Source organism: Eublepharis macularius, chromosome 9 (genome assembly GCF_028583425.1).
Source record: "Eublepharis macularius isolate TG4126 chromosome 9, MPM_Emac_v1.0, whole genome shotgun sequence".
NCBI classification, from domain to species: domain Eukaryota; kingdom Metazoa; phylum Chordata; class Lepidosauria; order Squamata; family Eublepharidae; genus Eublepharis; species Eublepharis macularius.
Window position 1 is genome coordinate 94,546,243 of NC_072798.1, and position 19,126 is coordinate 94,565,368.

Genomic DNA, 19,126 nt, shown 5'->3' on the forward strand with positions numbered 1-19,126 from the left:
TTTTTGGACTCAAGTAATTGTTCTTTAATGATCTATGTAATTATAATGGATTGTATGATTTTCTATTGATTGAATTGTTATTAAGAATACTAAGTAGACATGGGCATGAACCAAAAACTCCCTGAACCATGGGGTTCGTGGTTCGTGGGTTTTCACGAACCACGAATTCCCACTAACTGGTGCAAGTTCATGAACTAGTTTGTGGTTCGTGGCTTGTGGGGTTTAAATGCCCCTTTCTGGCTGCTTAGCAGCAGGGAAAGGAGCATTTAATTGTTGAAAGGGACCTTTCCTGTCCCTTCCAAGCTGCAGGTCCTTTTAAACTATCAGCTGGCAGGCGGCGAGGGGGGATCCCCCTGCCACCTGCCAGCTGATAGTTTAAAGGGCCCTGCCGCTTGCAAGGGACAGGAAAAGTTTAAATGGCCATTTCCATGAACCACTGGTTCGCGAACCACGAACTGGCCTTGCACGTGGGTTTTTTTGGTTCATATTTAGGTTCGTGCCCATCTCTAATACTAAGGAGGCAAGTTGTAATAATAAAAAAATAAGAAGGAAGTAGAGACTCCATAATTATATTACTGGTGTACAATACCTGGTAATGAACCTAAAACGTTACCTGTGGTGTATCTGTGGCTAGGAGGTGAATTGTTTGATATAGGAAAGCTAACTAGATGTTTAGGGCTTCTTAATTGTGCGCCTATGTCTATATCAGGCCTAACCTGTCCTCAAGCCTTCTTGAGTCACTTCTTCAGATGCATGTGATGTATCTCATGCAATGGGCTCTAACTACACTGGAATAGCCTTTTCTGAGCCTTTAAAGTGCCATTAGACTCCAGTTTTTCTTTTTTGCTGCTATATACTAACATGGCTACCCATCATCAATATGTTGGTAAGAGAGTACCTTAGAGCCAACTGAACACATTTATCCCAATGCATAATCATGGAGGTTGGAGAAACCTGCACACACACACAGTGCACCTCATGCCCAAATCTGTGTCAAGCAGCTGTGTGAAAATCTGCATCTTTCTGGGTTTGCACATAGGAGTCACGTATTGCTGCCTGGCATTAGTTGCCCCTGCACAGCAAGCTTCTAGCCATCACACATGCGGATTGCATTCACGGGTTTGGAGTAAAGATTATTTCCGATGGGCAGGAGGATTCTCCCAACCTTTCTTGCATTCTCTCGGCCTTTGTTCCCTAATCAAATAATTCAAGATGCACCTGTTTATAAGATTGCAATAAATAAAAATGTTCCAGCTTTGTAACCAACTTAATTTTCTTCCCGTACCTGTAGTCTTTAGAAGACTGGATAGCAAACATTGTTGTAAAGCCTTCCAGGCTGCTAGGAAGAGAACAGTGCAGGAACAAGGCGGCCCTGCAAGAGCCACGCTCACTTCCTCTACTATCTGCAGCAAGGTTGGATACTCTCTTGTTTAATAATTCCTAGTGGAAGAGTCACGCTTTTGCATAAACAGTGTATTGGGGCACCAAATCGCCAAAGTGAGGACATTTCTCACAGTGCCCACATGGAGCCACAAAACCTTCAGCCCGTCTCTCCCGTTTCTCACCCAGAAATACTTTCATGGCATAACCCCATGGGAAAAAAGAGCAACCGAATTCTTTAAATCGTGATTGTGTGTCCTTTCTGTTAAACAGAATTGGATTGCTGCCAACCCCTTTCTGTTTAGAACCGGGGTCAGAATATTTTGTAGATATCTCTTTTTCCAAGTCGTCTGCCTCAGATCCACAGGATGGGTCGTCCATCTTGATTGACTCAGTAAGTAGTCCTTCTTGTGTTCTTTGCATGGGTGTTGTGAGACTGACATGGGAAGGGCTGTGTTTTATCCTTTGTGGAAGAAGCATAGGATAATGACAAGCAACACCAAGGCCACACCAGTATCAGGAATGTACTCATACCAGGGTCTTTGAATGGAGCTGTTTGTGTACCATGCGGTCCATTCGAAATAAACAGCTCGTGCTTATGCCCATCCGTTTCACAGTGCCGATCTGGATTCTAAAATATCTCTACAGCAGTTGATTATTTAATCAGTTTCTAAATTCATCTGCCATTCCTGATTGTGAGAAACTTAGGGCAAGGACCTGCTAATCATTTTATAAACTGTTTAGTAGGGATGTGCACTAGCACTGACACGCACATTTAGAAGTTGGATTTAGAATTGTTTGTGACCCTTCAGATGTAGAATTTGAAAAATCCAGAACTTCTGAATAACTGGACTGCTGTTACAATCTATAGGAAACGGCCATTTCCCAATACAAAATCTGCTGCATCAGAATAGAAAGAGAAGGAAATTTCATTCTTTCTCTCTTATATGCACACACACAGGATATAATTTATCATAAGTATGAGATTCAGATCTATAGCAAAGAAGAGCAGTTATTAGTTTAATAGGTGCTGCAGAGCTTTGCTATCCTGCAGTCCTTAGAAAGCTGCACTTACGAGACTGATGCATGATCCAGGGCTTTTTTTCTGGGAAAAGAGGTGGTGGAACTCAGTGGGTTGCCCTCGGAGAAAATGGTCACATGGCTGGTGGCCCTGCCCCCTGATCTCCAGACAGAGGGGAGTTTAGATTGCTCTCGCGGAGGGCAATCTAAACTCCCCTCTGTCTGGAGATCAGGGGGCGGGGCCACCAGCCAAGTGACCATTTTCAAGAGGTTCTGGAACTCGGTTCCCCTGTGTTCCTGCTGAAAAAAAGCCCTGGCTGCATCCATACCAGTCCAGCAACAAAGCCAGTCTAAAAGTACATTATCAATACAATTTTGCTAAATTATGCTTTTCCTAACAGTAATCTAAAATTTCTCTTTCTTTTTGCGAATTCCAAAGCTGGGGCTCATTCCCAGAATTGGTTCTGTGGAAAACTTGTGCAACAAGAAAGATTTAGAGGAGTACCAGCAGTATCGCTGTGTTGAAATTGCTTCTGAGGTTGGCCCGCACATCCTACCAGAAGTGTGTGCAAAACTCATAACGAGTCTGTCTGCCCGGATTCACAATGGAGCCGTTGGTAAGTGTCAATACAATCTACTCGTACTTCTGCTATCTGAGTTTGCCAAAGAAGCACAGTGCTGTAGTTAACTTACAGTATACCTCTGACTTTTTACAAGGCTACATAAAATATTCAGTGGAGGACTATTACTGCTTTGCATGTTGTGCAGGGCTGCATTTGCAAGCTATTCAGAAAGACTGTAATAATGCAGCACTCCGTTTCATATGAGGATAGGACACGGCATATATGTACATTACATTGCTACTGTGGCTTGATATAAGAGTTAGAACTCATTGTATGGTTTATCAGATGAAATTGTGCTCATCTTTTCCCCAATCAAACAAATTCTGCAAGTAAAATTGATGTTAACATGGCTATACTACAAGTTAATAAAATAAAAACAATAACAATAAAAACAATAACAATAAACAAAAACAAATATATAGCATATATAAAGGTATTACTGACTCATTACTGACCCATGGGGGGACGTTGCATCACGATGTTTTCTTGGCAGACTTTTTGTTACAAGGTGGTTTGCCATTACCTTCCCCAGTCATCTACACTTTACCCCCAGGAAACTGGGTACTCATTTTACCAACCTCGGAAGGATGGAGGGCTGAGTCAACCTTGAGCCACTTACTCGAACCCGGCTTCCGCCAGGATCGAACTCAGGTCGTGAGCAGAGCTTGGGCTGCAGTACTACAGCTTACCACTCTGCGCCACAGGGCTTCTTTTTAGAATTTGAAAAATCCAGAACTTCTGAATAACTGGAATGCCATATATAGTGGTATAAAAATTACAAATTGTGTATAAATGATATTACAAATGCCATTGAAACACCTTAAAAGATGACCTGGGAAAATAAGCCAAAAAAAGGCTAGTCAGAAACATTCTCAATGAAAGTTGTTGTGGGTTTTCCGGGCTGTATTGCCGTGGTCTTGGCATTGTAGTTCCTGACGTTTCGCCAGCAGCTGTGGCTGGCATCTTCAGAGGTGTAGCACCAAAAGACAGAGATCTCTCAGTGTCACGTCAGGAACTACAATGCCAAGACCACGGCAATACAGCCCGGAAAACCCACAACAACCGTCGTTCTCCAGCCGTGAAAGCCTTCGACAATACATTCTCAATGAAAGCTTAAGGATACTAAAAAAGGCATCGATCCCTAATTTTCAGGGCTCTGCACTGGTTCCCAGTTAACGTCAAAGCATGAATTAAGGTCCTAGATTTAAGTTACAAATAGCATGGGTCCATTGGATTGCATTTTTTCCCCGTGGGCTTAACTCTTTACTTGATTATAGTACTATTTAAATGATCTCTTACGTATTTTGCTCATCGTTTGAAGCCACCCTCATGTCATGAAGAAGGGCATAGTACGTATAATTCAAAAGAATTAATGCAGAATTTGATGGCCTGGCCTGTTTCTAGACGTTAACAACAAAAGCGTCCCTCTCTTGATAACAGCATGCAGATGCCATCCTCAAGGCTCAACGAGCTCTAATTGTGAGAAGCTCGGAGGCCGATGTCAATGCAAGCCAAACGTTGTCGGCCGCTGTTGCGATAAATGCTCTGCTGGAAGCCATAGCTTTGGGCCCCAAGGGTGCCACTGTAAGTACAGATCTGTGACTGCTTTTTAAAAAAATCTCATTTTCTTACTGTATCCATGTGGTGCCCTTGGACGCCATGTCACTCATCATGTTGTGTATTTCTTGTGTCGGTTTGCTTCTTCCCCGAAGCATATCGCTTCACCAAAGAAAAGGATCTGTCCTGCCTGTCCTGCATTTCACTGGAATAGGTGGCATTTCAGAAAAGCCCAGTTGCCTTTTGTTTGTGTCTCCAGGAAGCATCCATTTGGAAACAGCTGCCTCCTAACCAGCCCCGGTGCCAGGGTTTCTGGCGCTGGAGGCAGCCTCGCGCGTGCCCCCCCCGAACACGTGATGTCATCACACGATGACGTCATCATGCTGCACCGCCGCAGGGTGGCTGAGACGGCGTGAGGAAGCCGCCTGCGCGCCGCACGCCCCTGTCCCATCGCTGCTGTGGCTGCCTGGGGGCGCCGCGCCCCTGCAGGGTGGCTGAGGCGGCGCAAGGAGGCCGCCCACGCGCCGCACGCTGCCAGCTGTCCCTGTCCCGTCGCTGCTGTGCCTGCCTGGAGGTGTGTGGCGGCAGTGGTGGCGGCAGCAGCGGTGCGGGGCTGGCTGGCAGCGGCGTGGGGCGTGTGCCTCTACCCCTGGCACCCCCTCCAGCACTCCCTCCAGCCCCGCGGCGCCTGCGGCCCCCGCCTCACCGCCTCAACAGTGGTGCTGGCCCGGCTCCTAACAGAATAATGCTTAGCTTGGAAATTCCTAATATTTTCTAGAACTTTGTGATTGGACCCACACCTCAATAGCAGCCATTGTCTGCCTATTCTTAAAATTCTGAAAGATCCCCCTGGTTCAACAGGGTTGTGGATCTTTGTTCAAGGCAATATAGAACAAAATCCCAAGTCAGTCAAGAATGCACATTTTTTCTCACAAGTTCCTTGTTTTTGTTAACATATTTGTTAAATAGCATTAAGGAGAATTGACATGGTACAGTACGATATGGTACGGTACGGTGCAGTACAGTATGATTCAATATGGATTTTCAGTTACTTCATGGTTGGCATGGAGCAAGCCACCACTGCTTAGACCCTTGGTTAAACATCCCATTGAGGCCTTTATGTTCAGATAATCAAACAACCTATTTTAACCAGGGTTTTTTTTCAGCTGGTACACGGTGGAACGGAGTTCCGGCACCTCTTGAAAATGGTCACATGGCCGGTGACCCCGCCCCCTGATCTCCAGACAGAGGGGATTTTAGATAGAGGGCAATCTAAACTCCCCTGCCTGGAGATCAGAGGGTGGGGCCACTGGCCATGTGACCATTTTTGCCGAAGGCGATTTAAACTTTAAACCCCCCTTGTTCCAGCTGACCCAAAGTGACATCATTGTGCGTTTCTGGGAGTGTGTGCGCACTTTGCGTGTGTGCATGTGGTACCAGGGGCATCACCTCCTACCAGGAGTTGCCCCCTGTGCTGGCAACCCACTGAGTTCCACCACCTCTCTTCCCAGAAAAAAAGCCCTGGTTTTAACCACTAACTTTTTGTCCTTCCTTAAGCATGTGCGTGTGATCCTAAGGGATCTGTGAGCACTCTGTGTGACCAGGTGACAGGACAGTGTTCGTGCCGGTCGGAAGTGGATGGCCGGCAGTGTGATCGATGCCTGGCTGGATATTTCGGGTTTCCCCATTGTCGGCCTTGCCCTTGTAATAGCTTTGCAGAACTGTGTGACCCCCACACTGGAGCATGTTTGAACTGCAGGGGATTTACAACTGGAGCCAATTGTGAAAGGTATGGAAGGACAGATATTTCGTAAATATCGATGTAGTGTGCATGTTTTAAAGAACTGGGAATAAGCAGAAATTGAGTTTGCATTATGAAAGAAATACGCTTTAATACATCCAACATGGAAAAGTTGTGTCAAGTTTATCTGTAAATAAAACCAAATATCTTTTTCATTGGTTCTTAAAAAGAATATATTAGTGAGGGATAGTTCCTTCGTGTTTTTATTTTATTGATTTTATTTATTACTTCATTTGTACCCTGCCTTGCTCTCCAACGGGAACCCAAAGAAGCTTGCGTCATTCTCCTCCCCTTTGTCTTATCCTTACAAATACCATGAGATGTAGATTTGGCTCAGACTGTGTGACTGGCCCAGCAAGATTCCGTGGCAGAGTGGTGATTTGAACCTGAGTCTCCCAGATCCTAGCCTGTCATGCTAACCACTGTACCACACTGTTATTCTGTACAAAGCCATAATTTGCCCAACTCATTTTTTATTGAGTCTGCTGGCTTGTGAACAATAGACTTACCATGAAAAGAGATCGTGATCCTAAGCAGTGTTTAGCTCTGCTTTTCACATGACGGGGATAGTCACTTTTAAATTACATACATTTTTAATATACTTGTTATTTGAGAACAGTCAAGCAGATCAGATGGGAAATGTGGCTGATGAAAAAGACCCATAACTGCTGCTGTTCATCTAGATATAACAACACAAAAGAGTTACAGTAACAGGAAATTTACAAAAGGACCACACCGTAACAGCCTAACTAATATAATTCAAGCCAATATCCAAGTATGTTTACAACAATCATACACAGCTAACTTATAAACACTCACAATTCAATTTCACAAAGAAATGTTATTAATTCATAAGTATATACAGTAATAAGCAACAATCTTGGTCTCATAAATACATAAATAGTAATAAATACACCTGCAAATTCCAGGTAAAAGTCAATGAACACATACAGATTTCATATGCCACGAGAAAGTCTAAAAATACAATAAAATGACTTCAGTGCTATTAGCCTCCTGTTTATAAAGGGAGGAAGAGTTCTTACAGCTTCGTCTGACGAGGAGCCGGCTCATTTCACCTTGGCTCGTTCCATCTCGTTTCCGAAAATCCTTTGTCAAGGACGTGCCATTCACAGACCAATTCTCTGTTCCTGAAAACATGCATCATTTACAAACTATACTAAAGTGTTTCAAAACATAGACTTGGATATTGGCTTGAATTGTATTAGTTAGGGTGTTACAGTGTGGTCCTTTTGTTAAGTTCCTCTAGATATATGCATAACCACTCTGCTCCCCACATTTTAATTTTTTTTTTATTGCTTCTTGGCCTTTTGGCTAAAATCAAGCATTCTTAAATATAAGTTCCAATTCTTCATGTAATCTTGGACACCCAGATCTGTTATGAATGAGGCTGTGGTGCCCGTGTGCAGAAGATTTCCTCCATCTTTGGTGCATCTGTGCCATGCAAAATCTACTGCTCTGGAGATTGGGGAATTCACATGATGGAGGGAGGGAGGACTGGGTATAGGAAATGCATGACGCCAACCCATTCCCAGCAATGACCTTTCGGCTGTCAGCACTTGCTAATGTTTATGTATTGGGGCTCTATTGAGCCCTGTGGCACTGGGTTGGGCCCACAGTACTTCATAATTATAGAAAGAACACATTAATACATAGTCTTCTTTGCAATATACTTGTGAGGCTCCTCCCTCACTGAGGCTCCTCCCCTCCGTCCATCCTGCCAGCTCTCCAAGCAGGTGTCCTCTGGACTCAGATGGGCAGGGAAGGGGGTTGCACCACCTTGTTCCTTCTCCTGCCCTGGGAGTAACGGCACGCTCCAGCTGCCTCTCCCTGCATAATCCTCCTCGGCCTTCACAGGAACCTGAATTTAAAGGCCTCCCCTTGCCCCACCTCCCTGGCTCTGCCCCCAATCGCCACCCAGTCTCCCTGACTGGCCCTGCTCCCAGCCTATCTGATAGGAGGGCTGGGTAGACGCTGCAGTCTCCTGGCCCCACCCACTCCATCCCCGCCTAGGGTGGGGCACTTGGTCTGCCCTCTGCCTGGCTCGCCCCTGCTGCTTCTGAACCCTCTCCAGTGGCTCCCTTGGCATCTTGGGGCCTGGGCCTGCCTGGCTTGTGCTGATGGCAATCTCCTGTGAGCCTGGATGAAGTGGAGCCATCTGGGCAACTGCAGGAGGCAGGTGAGTCTGCTGAGTGGCTGCAGGCTGCTCCCCAGAGTTGTGCCTGGGCGTTGGTGGCGACTGGCCTAAGGGTGAGGGAGGCCTGGGGGCCTGTAAAGGCTCCTGCAGCTGAGGTACTGCCAGAGGCTGAGCTGCAGGGCCTGAAGATGGTGTGCAGGACTGGAGGGGTGGGCAGATTCTTGGACCACTTAATTGGGGGTAATTTTTAAAAATCCTAAAAGTATCCCCTTCTAAGCATGAACCAGAAATGATACAAATTATACCACTGAATGCCTTGCCCTGCCCTCAGCTACCCTCAGGACTGACAGCTGATTCCAGTGCACAAAAGCATGCAGAACTGCCTGTTGGATTGTGGCTAGCATATTCAGCCCCTGCTGTGTAGACTTGGGGCTTAAGGAAGTCGAATTTTGAGGGCCTTTGAGTTAGATCTGTAAAAAATGGTGTGGCAACAAGATTGGCTGTATTGGAAACAGACTTTAAATTTTTTTTGCAGAAATTTAACTGAATTTTACTATATTTTACTGGCTTTTTGATGATTTGTATTGTGTTGTAAACCACCTATTTATTTATTTATTTATTTAATTTATAGTCCAGCTTTTTCACTGAGACCCCAGGGTGGATTACACAGTGTAAATGAATACAATAAATCAACAGCTAGGACATTCACTGAGCAAAATACAATAGTGGTCAACAGGACATTCAGTGAGCAGATACAAGAGGGTATGATAGCAGAAAATTTAAAAACACAAAGTTGAGCACTGAGGTGAAATCTTTCTGAAACAAAGTGTAACTAATTAACATTTAGCATCATGGAAACTCCCCAACAGGAGCATATCTACATCAGCAGATAGTACCCAATAGCGTTGTCTGTAGCCACTATCCCTACCAAGGCCTATCTCTAAGCTATTTCTTATGCCACAGCCTGATAATCTGAACAGAAAGCCCTTCTAAATAATTCAGTTTTGCATAGTGTGTGGAAAGCCAAGAGAGTGGGCGCTTTCCTGACCTCCTTGTGGAGGCCATTCCATAAGGCGGGGGCTAGCACAGAGAAAGCACGTGGATGGGCATCTATTGGTTTAGCCCAACTGCAGGGTGGTATCTGCCTAAAGTCCTGATCAGATGAGCGAAGCTGCTGTGGTGGAACACAGAGAGAGGGGGGCAGTTGCACAGATATGAGGGGCCAACCACAGGAAGGGCTTTGAATGTGATAGCCATGGCCTTGATGTGAGCCCAGTAACTGATGGGCAGCCAGTGGAGTGCCTGCAGAATGGGAGTGATATGCATGCTCCTTCTAGCTCCTGAGAATAAATGAGCTGCAGTGTTCTGCACCAGCTGGAGTCGTCAACTTTGAGGGGAGACCTAGGCAGAGTGCATGACAGTAGTCTAGTCTCGATGTTGCTGTGTGTTGAATCCAGGTAGCTGAGTCAGCCACGTCAAGGTAGGTAGCCATCTTCCAGGCTAGTCTGAGTCGAGAGAAGGCCTTTTTTGCAGCTGCATTTGTTCTTGCGTCTCTAGCAGCAGTGCTGTACCCAATATAACCCTTACGCTCTTAACTGGTCAGCCACAGTCTTCTGAATCCCATCAAAGTTCGGAAGCACAGCGTCCTTCAAGATTCTCTGGTTTTCTAACCAGCATCATTCCATCTTGTCTAGGATCCATTTAGATTTGCTTACTTTCATTCAGTTGACAACAGCTGTCAAGCATCAACTCGTGACCTTTACTGCATCACCAGGAGATTCAGCTAACAAGACACAGAGTTGAGTGTCATCTGCAAACTGATGGCATTAAATTCCATAGCTACAAATAAGTTATTCTAAAGGCTTTACATAAAGGTTGAATAACATGGGAGATAAGATTGTGCCCTGTGGAACCCCACAAGATAATTCCCACACTGAAGATAGCTGTTCTTCAATAGCAACTCTTTGAGTCCATTCCATGAAGTATGATAGCCTCAGTTTTGTCATTCCGTTTTCTAGGGAGAATTCAGGCTTGATTTGATCTAGTACCCACTTATTTGTCTTTTTGGGCTGTCCACGGTATCTGCAAAACTCTTCTCCAGCACCACATTTCAAATGAATCAATTTTCTTCCTGACAGCTTTCTTCACCAATCCAACTTTCACATCCATACATAGTAATGAAGAATACCACAGTTTAGATTATCTTGATCTTGGTTCCCAGAGAGACATCTTTATCTTTAGGGATCTTCTTTAGCTCCCTCACAGCTGCTCTTCCGAATCTCAGTCTTCTTCTCATTTCTTCATTGCAGTCTCCCTGTTGGTTGATGATTGAGCCAAGGAATAGAAAATTTTGAATAATTTCACAATTTCCTCATTGTTGACTTTAAAATTGTGTGATTTCCCAGTGGTCATTACTTTTGTCTTCTTGATGTTCAGCTATAAGCCTGCTTTGGCGCTTTCTCCTTTTACTCAGCAGTCGTCGTTCCATGAGAAACAATTTAAACCAGTTCAAGGCACATCCCCCGAGTCTATAAACTATGACACTAACAAAGCCTCGCACATTCTGTGTTAAAATACGCAGAGCTGTTATAAAGGCCAAGGCGCAGCATTTTTAAAAAGAAGAATAATGAATTGTAATTTGTCTGCATGGGATGAGAATCCTCTAGATGTGATTTTGTTCAGTATTCTCTTGACAGATGTTTAGATGGTTACTATGGAAACCCTCTCCAAAGAGAGCCCTGCCACCCATGCCTGTGCCCTGGTTCTCCTTCAAGCAATAGGCATTTTGCACATTCCTGTTACCGGGATCCTTGGACTTTGCTAATAGTCTGCAACTGTTTGGCGGGATACACAGGTAGGAAGCTGGCCGTTTTTATGCGCTGCATACTTTTGTATTATTTTGAAGAGAATTATGGGACCATGGTCGCCTCTCCCCATATGTGCCCCAGAGGATGCTCTGATTCGGGGATAAACAACTATTGGTGGTCCCTGGCCTCAGGGAGGCCCACCTGGCCTCGATCAGAGCCAGGGCCTTTTCAGTCCTGTCTCCAACCTGGTGGAACTCTTATCTAGTGAGACCAGGGCCCAGTACGATTTACTATCTTTCCGCCAGGCCTGTAAGACAGAGATGTTCCACCAGGCGTATGGTTGAGGCTAGGCTAGGCCTCCACCGGCCTGAACAGAGGAGGAGAAGGGAAGATCGCATCCCTCCCTATTTAGGGCCAAGCTAGAAGTGACAAATTACAGTTGAATGGCAAGTGAACAGATTCACATGTATTCCTCCCTGTTCACTTGTGTTCCACTTGCGCTCCACTCGATCAAGTGGAGCGCAAGTGAACAGGGAGGAATACATGCGAGTCTGTTCACTCGCCATTCAAGTGTAATTCGTCGCCTCTAGCGTGGCCCTTACAGGCATCCACCATCCAGTTTTTAAACGGCAGTTTTAAGTGGCAGACTGATTGCTCCCGAGGCCGACTAGCTGATTGCTGCTATCTGTATATTTTAAATGGATATTTTATTGCTGTGCTCCTGTTGGTTTAAAACTGTTTTAAGGTGTACATTTTATTATGTTTTATTGATGTAATCTGCCCTGAGCCTGCTTCTGCGGGGAGGGCGGAATAAAAGTTGAAAGTAATAAATAAATAATAAAACAATACAATCAATTCTTACACTCTCTGTGCAGAATTGCTGTAATAGCTCTGTCATTTTCTCTACTTATTTTGTTTCACAAACCGAAACATTTTGCATGTCTTATTGCTAATAAACCTATAGACAGTAACAGATCAGAGTTTCCCTGGTGAAATGACAGAAAATGAGAAGAGCTGTCAAAAGTCCCTTTTCGAGAGGACCAGCAATCAGGGCAGGAGACAAACATGGAAATGGAAATGGGTAGTGGGAAGTTATTTCTAGCCTCAGGTTCTGCCCATATCCCAAATCCACCTTCCCAATGCTGCCAGGAACTTAGAACCCCTGTAGATGTTCAGGTCTCCAAAGATTAGAATTGTGAAAACAAGGACACTTGTGTTATGTGAGAGGGGCAACTGAAGGAAACTGTCGCCTCTTGACAAAACTTAAGATCACTTTTCCTTAACTGCAGGGGGGGGGCGGTTATGGGGAAAGAGGTGGTGGAACTCCGTGGGTTGCCCTCGGAGAAAATGGTCACATGGCTGGTGGCCCCGCCCCCTGATCTCCAGACAGAGGGGAGTTTAGATTGCCCTCCGCGCCGCTGGAGCGGCGCGGAGGGCAATCTCAACTCCCCTCTGTCTGGAGATCAGGGGGCGGGGCCACCAGCCATGTGACCATTTTCAAGAGGTTCCAGAACTCCGTTCCCCCGCGTTCCCGCTGAAAAAAAGCCCTGCTTAACTGTATGACTGAACACAGACCACCCTGTATGATTCCTCTTTTAAAAGGAGCCCAAAGAACCTGAGGTCCAACACAATAAAGTAACATGGGGAGAAGGGAAAGGAGTCGGGCGGGCAGGGGCAGGAGAATGTATGAGAGCTACGTAAGTAGACGATGCAAGAAGGGTGGCTAATGTATATACTCTAAAAGCTGGAGACAAATGCCTGATGAAGTCTCTAGGTTTCATACTCATTGCAGATCTATGAAGTTTCACGATGATGGGAAGGGGCGTAATTTCATAAAGCCTGAGAAATGCTGCTGTGAGTCTCCCGTACTGTTATGGTGAATGGATCAGTGTGATTTTACTTCCGGAAAACTGTGCCTAGTAGAGAGTATTCCAGTGACTGCCCCGTCAGAAAATGTATCCGCTAAACTTGTTTCATAATCACGGTTTGCAAAATTCCATCTTTTCGAGGTGATCGCTGCGAGGAGTGCCCCAATGGGTTCTATGCAGATCCAAAGACCGCAGCGGGTCAGTGCCTTCCATGCTTCTGCAATAATAATATTGATGTGGCAGATCCAGAATCCTGCGACAAGATCACGGGAGAGTGCTTAAAATGCTTGTACAATACACATGGACCAAACTGCCAGTTCTGTCAACCGGGTTACTTCGGATCAGCGCTTCGTCAGAACTGTAGAAGTAAGTGAGGAACCTGTTGATTGCAGGAGACTTTAGAATTGGAAGTGAGGAAAAAGACTCAGAAGGTGGATTTTGTCATTCCCCCCCCAAAAAAATTGCATTGAAAAGATTAGCATGAAATGAAATAAATTCATTAATATAATTTATTTGACTACAATGACATGGCAGAGGATTTGTTGTGATGGTTTGAGATTGGAATGATAACTATGAAGAACCCCTTTATTGGGCTAGAAGTGTACTAGGATTTAGATTGTGGCTTCTTGCCTGGTTGACAGTGCGGCTGCAGAAGATCGTCAAGGAAAGGAAAGGAGGAAAGTTGAGAAGTTAACGGAGTTCTCTGTGGAGGTGCTCCAGTCTTAGCCTACTGATTTCAATGGACTTAGAGTTACCCTAAGCAGACCTATACAGAATCCTCAGGACTATTCAATGGGGCTTATTATTAGGAAAAATTAGGATTGCACTGTGTCATAGCCATATTACATTTGAGATGGCAACAAAACAGCCAGTTAGAAGTATCAGAAAGGTAGGGGAAAGTTTTGGAAACACACTTTTATAAGTATACAAAGTGTGTAGAGAAAATAACAGAAGACCGAGAACAGTTGCATGCCAGAAAGAGAGAAGGCAGAAGAGGACCTGCCATTAATAGTGCAATAAACAATTGATAGATGGACAGAAAGAGAACGAGCTGAGAACAGGGCCTCAGGTTAAGTTCATTTATATCCCTTATTAAAATGCGAATAGAAACTATTTTAAAGCTTTGATCATTTATGTTACTCTCTTGTCAGAATGTAACTGCAACCTTTTGGGTGTGAACCCAGGAGAATGCCCATCTGGAAATGGCTTTTGCATGTGCGACCAAACGACCGGAGCATGTCCTTGCTTACCAAATGTGACTGGTTCCAAGTGCGACCAGTGCGCTTCTGGCTACTGGGGCCTGGTCCAGGGGATTGGATGCCAGATCTGTAACTGTGATCCGAAACATTCCCAAAACAATCTGTGTGATCAGGTAAGATTGCTGAGTTACTTATCACATTGTGTATATATGTTTAGGGCCTCTTCTGATTCAATCAGTGCTAGAAAGAAGCATGTATGTACACAAAACGCCTATGAAAATATATATTGAGATAGTACAAGGCAAACAAAATAAAAGTACAAGCAGGGCTTTTTTTCAGCTGGAATACAGTGGAACAGAGTTCCGGAACCTCTGGAAAATGGTCACATGGCTGGTGGCCCCGCCCCCTGATCTCCAGACAGAGGGGAGTTGAGATTGCCCTCTGCACCACTCAATGGCGCGGAGGGCAATCTAAACTCCCCTCTGTCTGGAGATCAGGGGGCGGGGCCACCAGCCATGTGACCATTTTCTCCAAGGGCAACCCACAGAGTTCCACCACCTCTTTTCCCAGAAAAAAAGCCCTGAATACAAGAATGCTAATTGGGACATGCTCTGAAATTCAATGTGAGAAATATGAAACTTGATCAATTTTTCTAGGAAACAGAAGCAAACACTGTAATCCTATACAGAGTTATTCCAGAAAAATACACTTACATACAACCATTTCTACAGTTTACAGGCCAGTGTTCGTGTAAATTAGGATATTCTGGAAGGCGTTGTGATGCTTGTGACGAAAACTATTTTGGCGATCCCCAGATCCATTGTATATGTAAGTGGGATGAACTTTATTATGTTTATATTCTCATGCTGGACCTCCAGGGCGATGTTCTTCCAGATGTTTCTCATCCAGGTTCTGGCTGGCCAAGCCCTTTTTAACTTCAGAAGTATCCCTCTATTATGCACCTTCAGACAACGGGCCAAGCTACAAGTGACGAGTGACGCTTGAACGGCAAGTGAACAGACTCGCGTGTATTCCTCCCTGTTCACTTGCGCTCCACTTGCTCTCCACTTGATCACATGATCAAGTGGAGGGCAAGTGAACAGGGAGGAATACACGCGAGTCTGTTCACTTGCCGTTCAAGTGTCATTCGTCACTTGTAGCTTGGCCCAAGGACTCCATCACATGTAGTACAGGGCTAACTTGACATTATGGTAGTAATGTGGATAATGCCAATTTCCTATAAAATGGGAGAGGAGCACTTAAATTACCAGAAGGATGTTGGCTCCTATGCAAAGTTCAGACTTTCTCCCTCTGACGCAGCCACTCTATAGCCTTTGTGCATTATGCAGGTGGTTGTTTCTGGCCTTGGCACTCCATCCAGGAAAAAAGGGCTGTGTAGAAACAGTTCCGTGGAGGGAAGCATGTGCATATGCGCACACACATGCACACCATTCACATATACACATGCATTGAACAGTAGAGGTGTGTGATTCAGTATTCGGTATACCAAATACATGCCAAATAATTGCTGATTCAGTATTATTTGGATATCCTGAATAAAATCAGGATACCAAATAGATCAGTGTTGGAGAAACAGTCCAACTTTCCAAGGATTTCCTGGACTTTTTCCCCCAGAGGAGGAGGGGAGGGAGTGAATGAGAGAGGTTCTCTCCTTTGCAGGCTTCCTGGGCTTGACTGGTAATGGTTTGATGTTGGTTGTTGGCTCTGTTGGGCTTGCAGCAGCGTCCTTCCTTGCTTCAGTCTGGCTGAGTTTGGTTTTTTGACATTGGTTCTGTTGGGATCCTGCGATTTGGGTTTGGTTCCATTGTGCTTGCACAGGCCCTGGGTTCTGCCTGCCTGGGTTCTTTGAGCGACACTGGTTCTGTTTGACTTGGAACGGTGTCCTTCCTTGTTCAGTTTAATTCTGCTGAGATTCTCTTTGTTGACGGTGGTTCTGGTGGGATTCCCTGGTGTGATGTTGGTTCTGGTGGGATTCCCTGGTGTGATGTTGGTCCCCTTGCGTCAGTTTGTCTTTGTTGAGCTTTGTTGGTTCGGCTTGCATTGGGACTGGGATTGGGAAGTGGCTTTTGGCCAGGGGTTGCTCCTTCACTGAAAGTTTCTTTGCCTTTAAAGCCTTGGAAATGTTTCCACCACAGGAAACAATGGAGAGTGGCAGGGGGCAGCTTGTTCAGGGTCCAATCTTTCTGAAACTTGGGGGAACTTTAGTGGACAGGCAGGACTAGGTTCCCTGCAAATTTGGTGAAGTTTGCTAGAAAAATGCCACCTAGTTCCCAGTGTAGTTTTCCCCATAGGGAATAATGGCCAAATATATTCAGTATTCCCAGTTAAAACCAAATCCAAATAGGGAATCTGACCGGGATATCAGTTCTCCCCAATGTTTATGGTATTAAATACCAGATCTGAATAAAACTTTGCTACAATTGAACAGTCCATTGCCTGCTTTATAGGACGTTGGCATGACCTGCATTCTGAACACACCGTTCATGTTGTAACATTCTAGTTTTGCCCATAGTAGACACACTTTAAAGAAATGCAAGCTGGCAAGTTAAAGGAGCCTTGCAGTGAAAACAAAGTTGGGCTCACTTGAAGATACAATCTCACAAAGGGAATTCCCATGAAAGCGACATGCACGTGCACCAAGCAAGAACAGCCTGCACATGAATTGAGGACCCATAGCAAGAGTGGTTGTGTTCCATTTCCAGCATCTGTAGATGACAATTTCTCACTCGCTTCTTGAAGGAGAGCAACATGTTAGTCTATTATTGCTAAGTGTCAGACTCTGGATTACAGAACACAGCAGGCAGATCCCTGGTTCATTGTAGCAAGACACAGGTTCTTGATTAAATGACTTTTATTCAGAGATGAGTTCATTTCCATATTCATATCCAAAGGTCTGCTTAGGAGTAATGTAAGCAACTAAGGGCCAAGCTACAAGTGACGAATTACACTTGCCTGGCAAGTGAACAGACTCATGTGTATTCCTCCCTGTTCACTTGCGCTCCACTTGCCCTCCACTTGATCACGTAGCGATCAAGTGGAGGGCAAGTGAACAGAGAGGAATACATGTGAGTCTGTGCACTTGCCAGGCAAGTGTAATTCGTCACTTGTAGCTTGGCTCTAAGCAATTCTACTAGAAGTTTGACAAGAATGACAACATGGAAAAAAATACCTTCCTATTTACCTGACTTTCCTTCCCCCTCCCAATTCCCAAACAATTCTTTGTTGTTCTTTCTGTGTGAGAACATTGTGCATATTTGTGCTATCACGCTAAGGAGAGAGAAGACACATCATAGTCCAAAAGAGAGTTGAATGAATGAATGAATTTATTTCAGTTCACGACCAGCTTTAAACTAGTAAAATCCAAAAGAGAGTTCAAAATTGTAAATAGACAGCCACCTGGGGACTTGTAAGAACCCACTAAAACCCTGGCGGCAGGAAATGGAGTTACACTAGACAATAAAGCATATACTTGACAAAAGAAATATTGGCATGGATGAATGGGCACAGCCAGACATGACACTAAGCACATGTTACATTTATAAAAATACATTTATAACTTTATTCGCTTTATGATTGCTTCTTTTTTCTCTTCCAGCCTGCAAATGTACTCAAGATGGAACTCTGAAACGTGAATGTGATAAAGATACCGGAATATGCCACTGCCGTGCTGGGGTCACTGGAAGGTTCTGTGACCAATGTGCTCGGGGCTACCACCATGAATTTCCCTCCTGTTTGCGCTGCCATGTTTGTTTTGATCAGTGGGATAATGTAATTACATCCCTATCTCAGCGAATCCAAAAACTAATGAGATTTGCTTTGACCCTAGAAGACAAGAAGAACGTAATCCCTGGCTGCGATGCAGACTTCAAAGGCTATGAAGATACAGTTTTTGAAATAGAAAGAATTTTGAAAAGCCCTATCTTGTCATCAGACATGTCTTTGAACATTGAGAACTTTCGTGATTACATTCGGTAAGATTTGTTTTCTAGATAGGGTTGCCAAGTCCTCTTACGCTCCTAGCGGGAGGGGGAGGACCCAGCGCTTACCTTCCTAGTTGTCCAGGAATGCTCTTTTCAGGAAGTGATATCATCATGCAAGGCTGGGAGCATGCATGTACTTCACAGCGGGCCAATTTGAGTCCCAAATGGGCCTGATTCAGCCTGCAGTGACGTCATCACGATGGCCCCAAGAGCATGCCCGCGAGGCCCGTTCCCCACCTTTCCCCCCACCGGCTAGGTAAACAGTGGCAGGAGATGAAAGGTCAGAGTCGGGGATCCTCCACCCCTACTGGGGGAATAAGATCCCTGTTTCTAGAACAGGAAGTTGCTTAGTTAATCACTATAATACAAATGCTATTCTAGGCCTGGCTTAGAAAAGCCAATCTTCCGAAGATGTAAATCTGGCAAGTTTTACAGGGCAACTCAGCTGGGAAAGAGGATGGGAGAGGCTTACCAAGCTGCAGTGGCCCGGCAAGATTTCCATCCAGTCTGTGCTTCTGTGCAGATGCTAGAGGGAAAGGAGGGTGGGGGTAGATGGCACCAGAAAGTGGCACAAGGACAGGGCATTTGGATAGCGTTCCACACATCTGTCCACACATCTCAGCATCAGCCATTCTTCATGCCGTTTTTCCAGAAGAGGGTATTTTACTCACTCCAATCCCAGGTTGACGTTAACTGGTGCCCCAAATTGGCGTTT

The 19,126-nt window shown here is 45.0% G+C and overlaps 1 protein-coding gene across 1 annotated transcript in view; it reads left to right on the plus strand.

Moving 5' to 3' along the window:
- The window catches only part of LAMB4 (laminin subunit beta 4), a 76,913-nt gene that overhangs the window by 37,054 nt on the left and 20,733 nt on the right, over positions 1 to 19,126 (plus strand). Inside the window, exons 15-24 of the mRNA XM_054988363.1 lie at positions 1,292 to 1,413; positions 1,654 to 1,774; positions 2,840 to 3,017; positions 4,464 to 4,607; positions 6,138 to 6,369; positions 11,233 to 11,390; positions 13,353 to 13,577; positions 14,363 to 14,583; positions 15,142 to 15,238; positions 18,027 to 18,402. Coding sequence (XP_054844338.1) covers positions 1,292 to 1,413; positions 1,654 to 1,774; positions 2,840 to 3,017; positions 4,464 to 4,607; positions 6,138 to 6,369; positions 11,233 to 11,390; positions 13,353 to 13,577; positions 14,363 to 14,583; positions 15,142 to 15,238; positions 18,027 to 18,402 — 1,874 coding nt within the window. The remainder of the gene's footprint in view (positions 1 to 1,291; positions 1,414 to 1,653; positions 1,775 to 2,839; positions 3,018 to 4,463; positions 4,608 to 6,137; positions 6,370 to 11,232; positions 11,391 to 13,352; positions 13,578 to 14,362; positions 14,584 to 15,141; positions 15,239 to 18,026; positions 18,403 to 19,126) is intronic.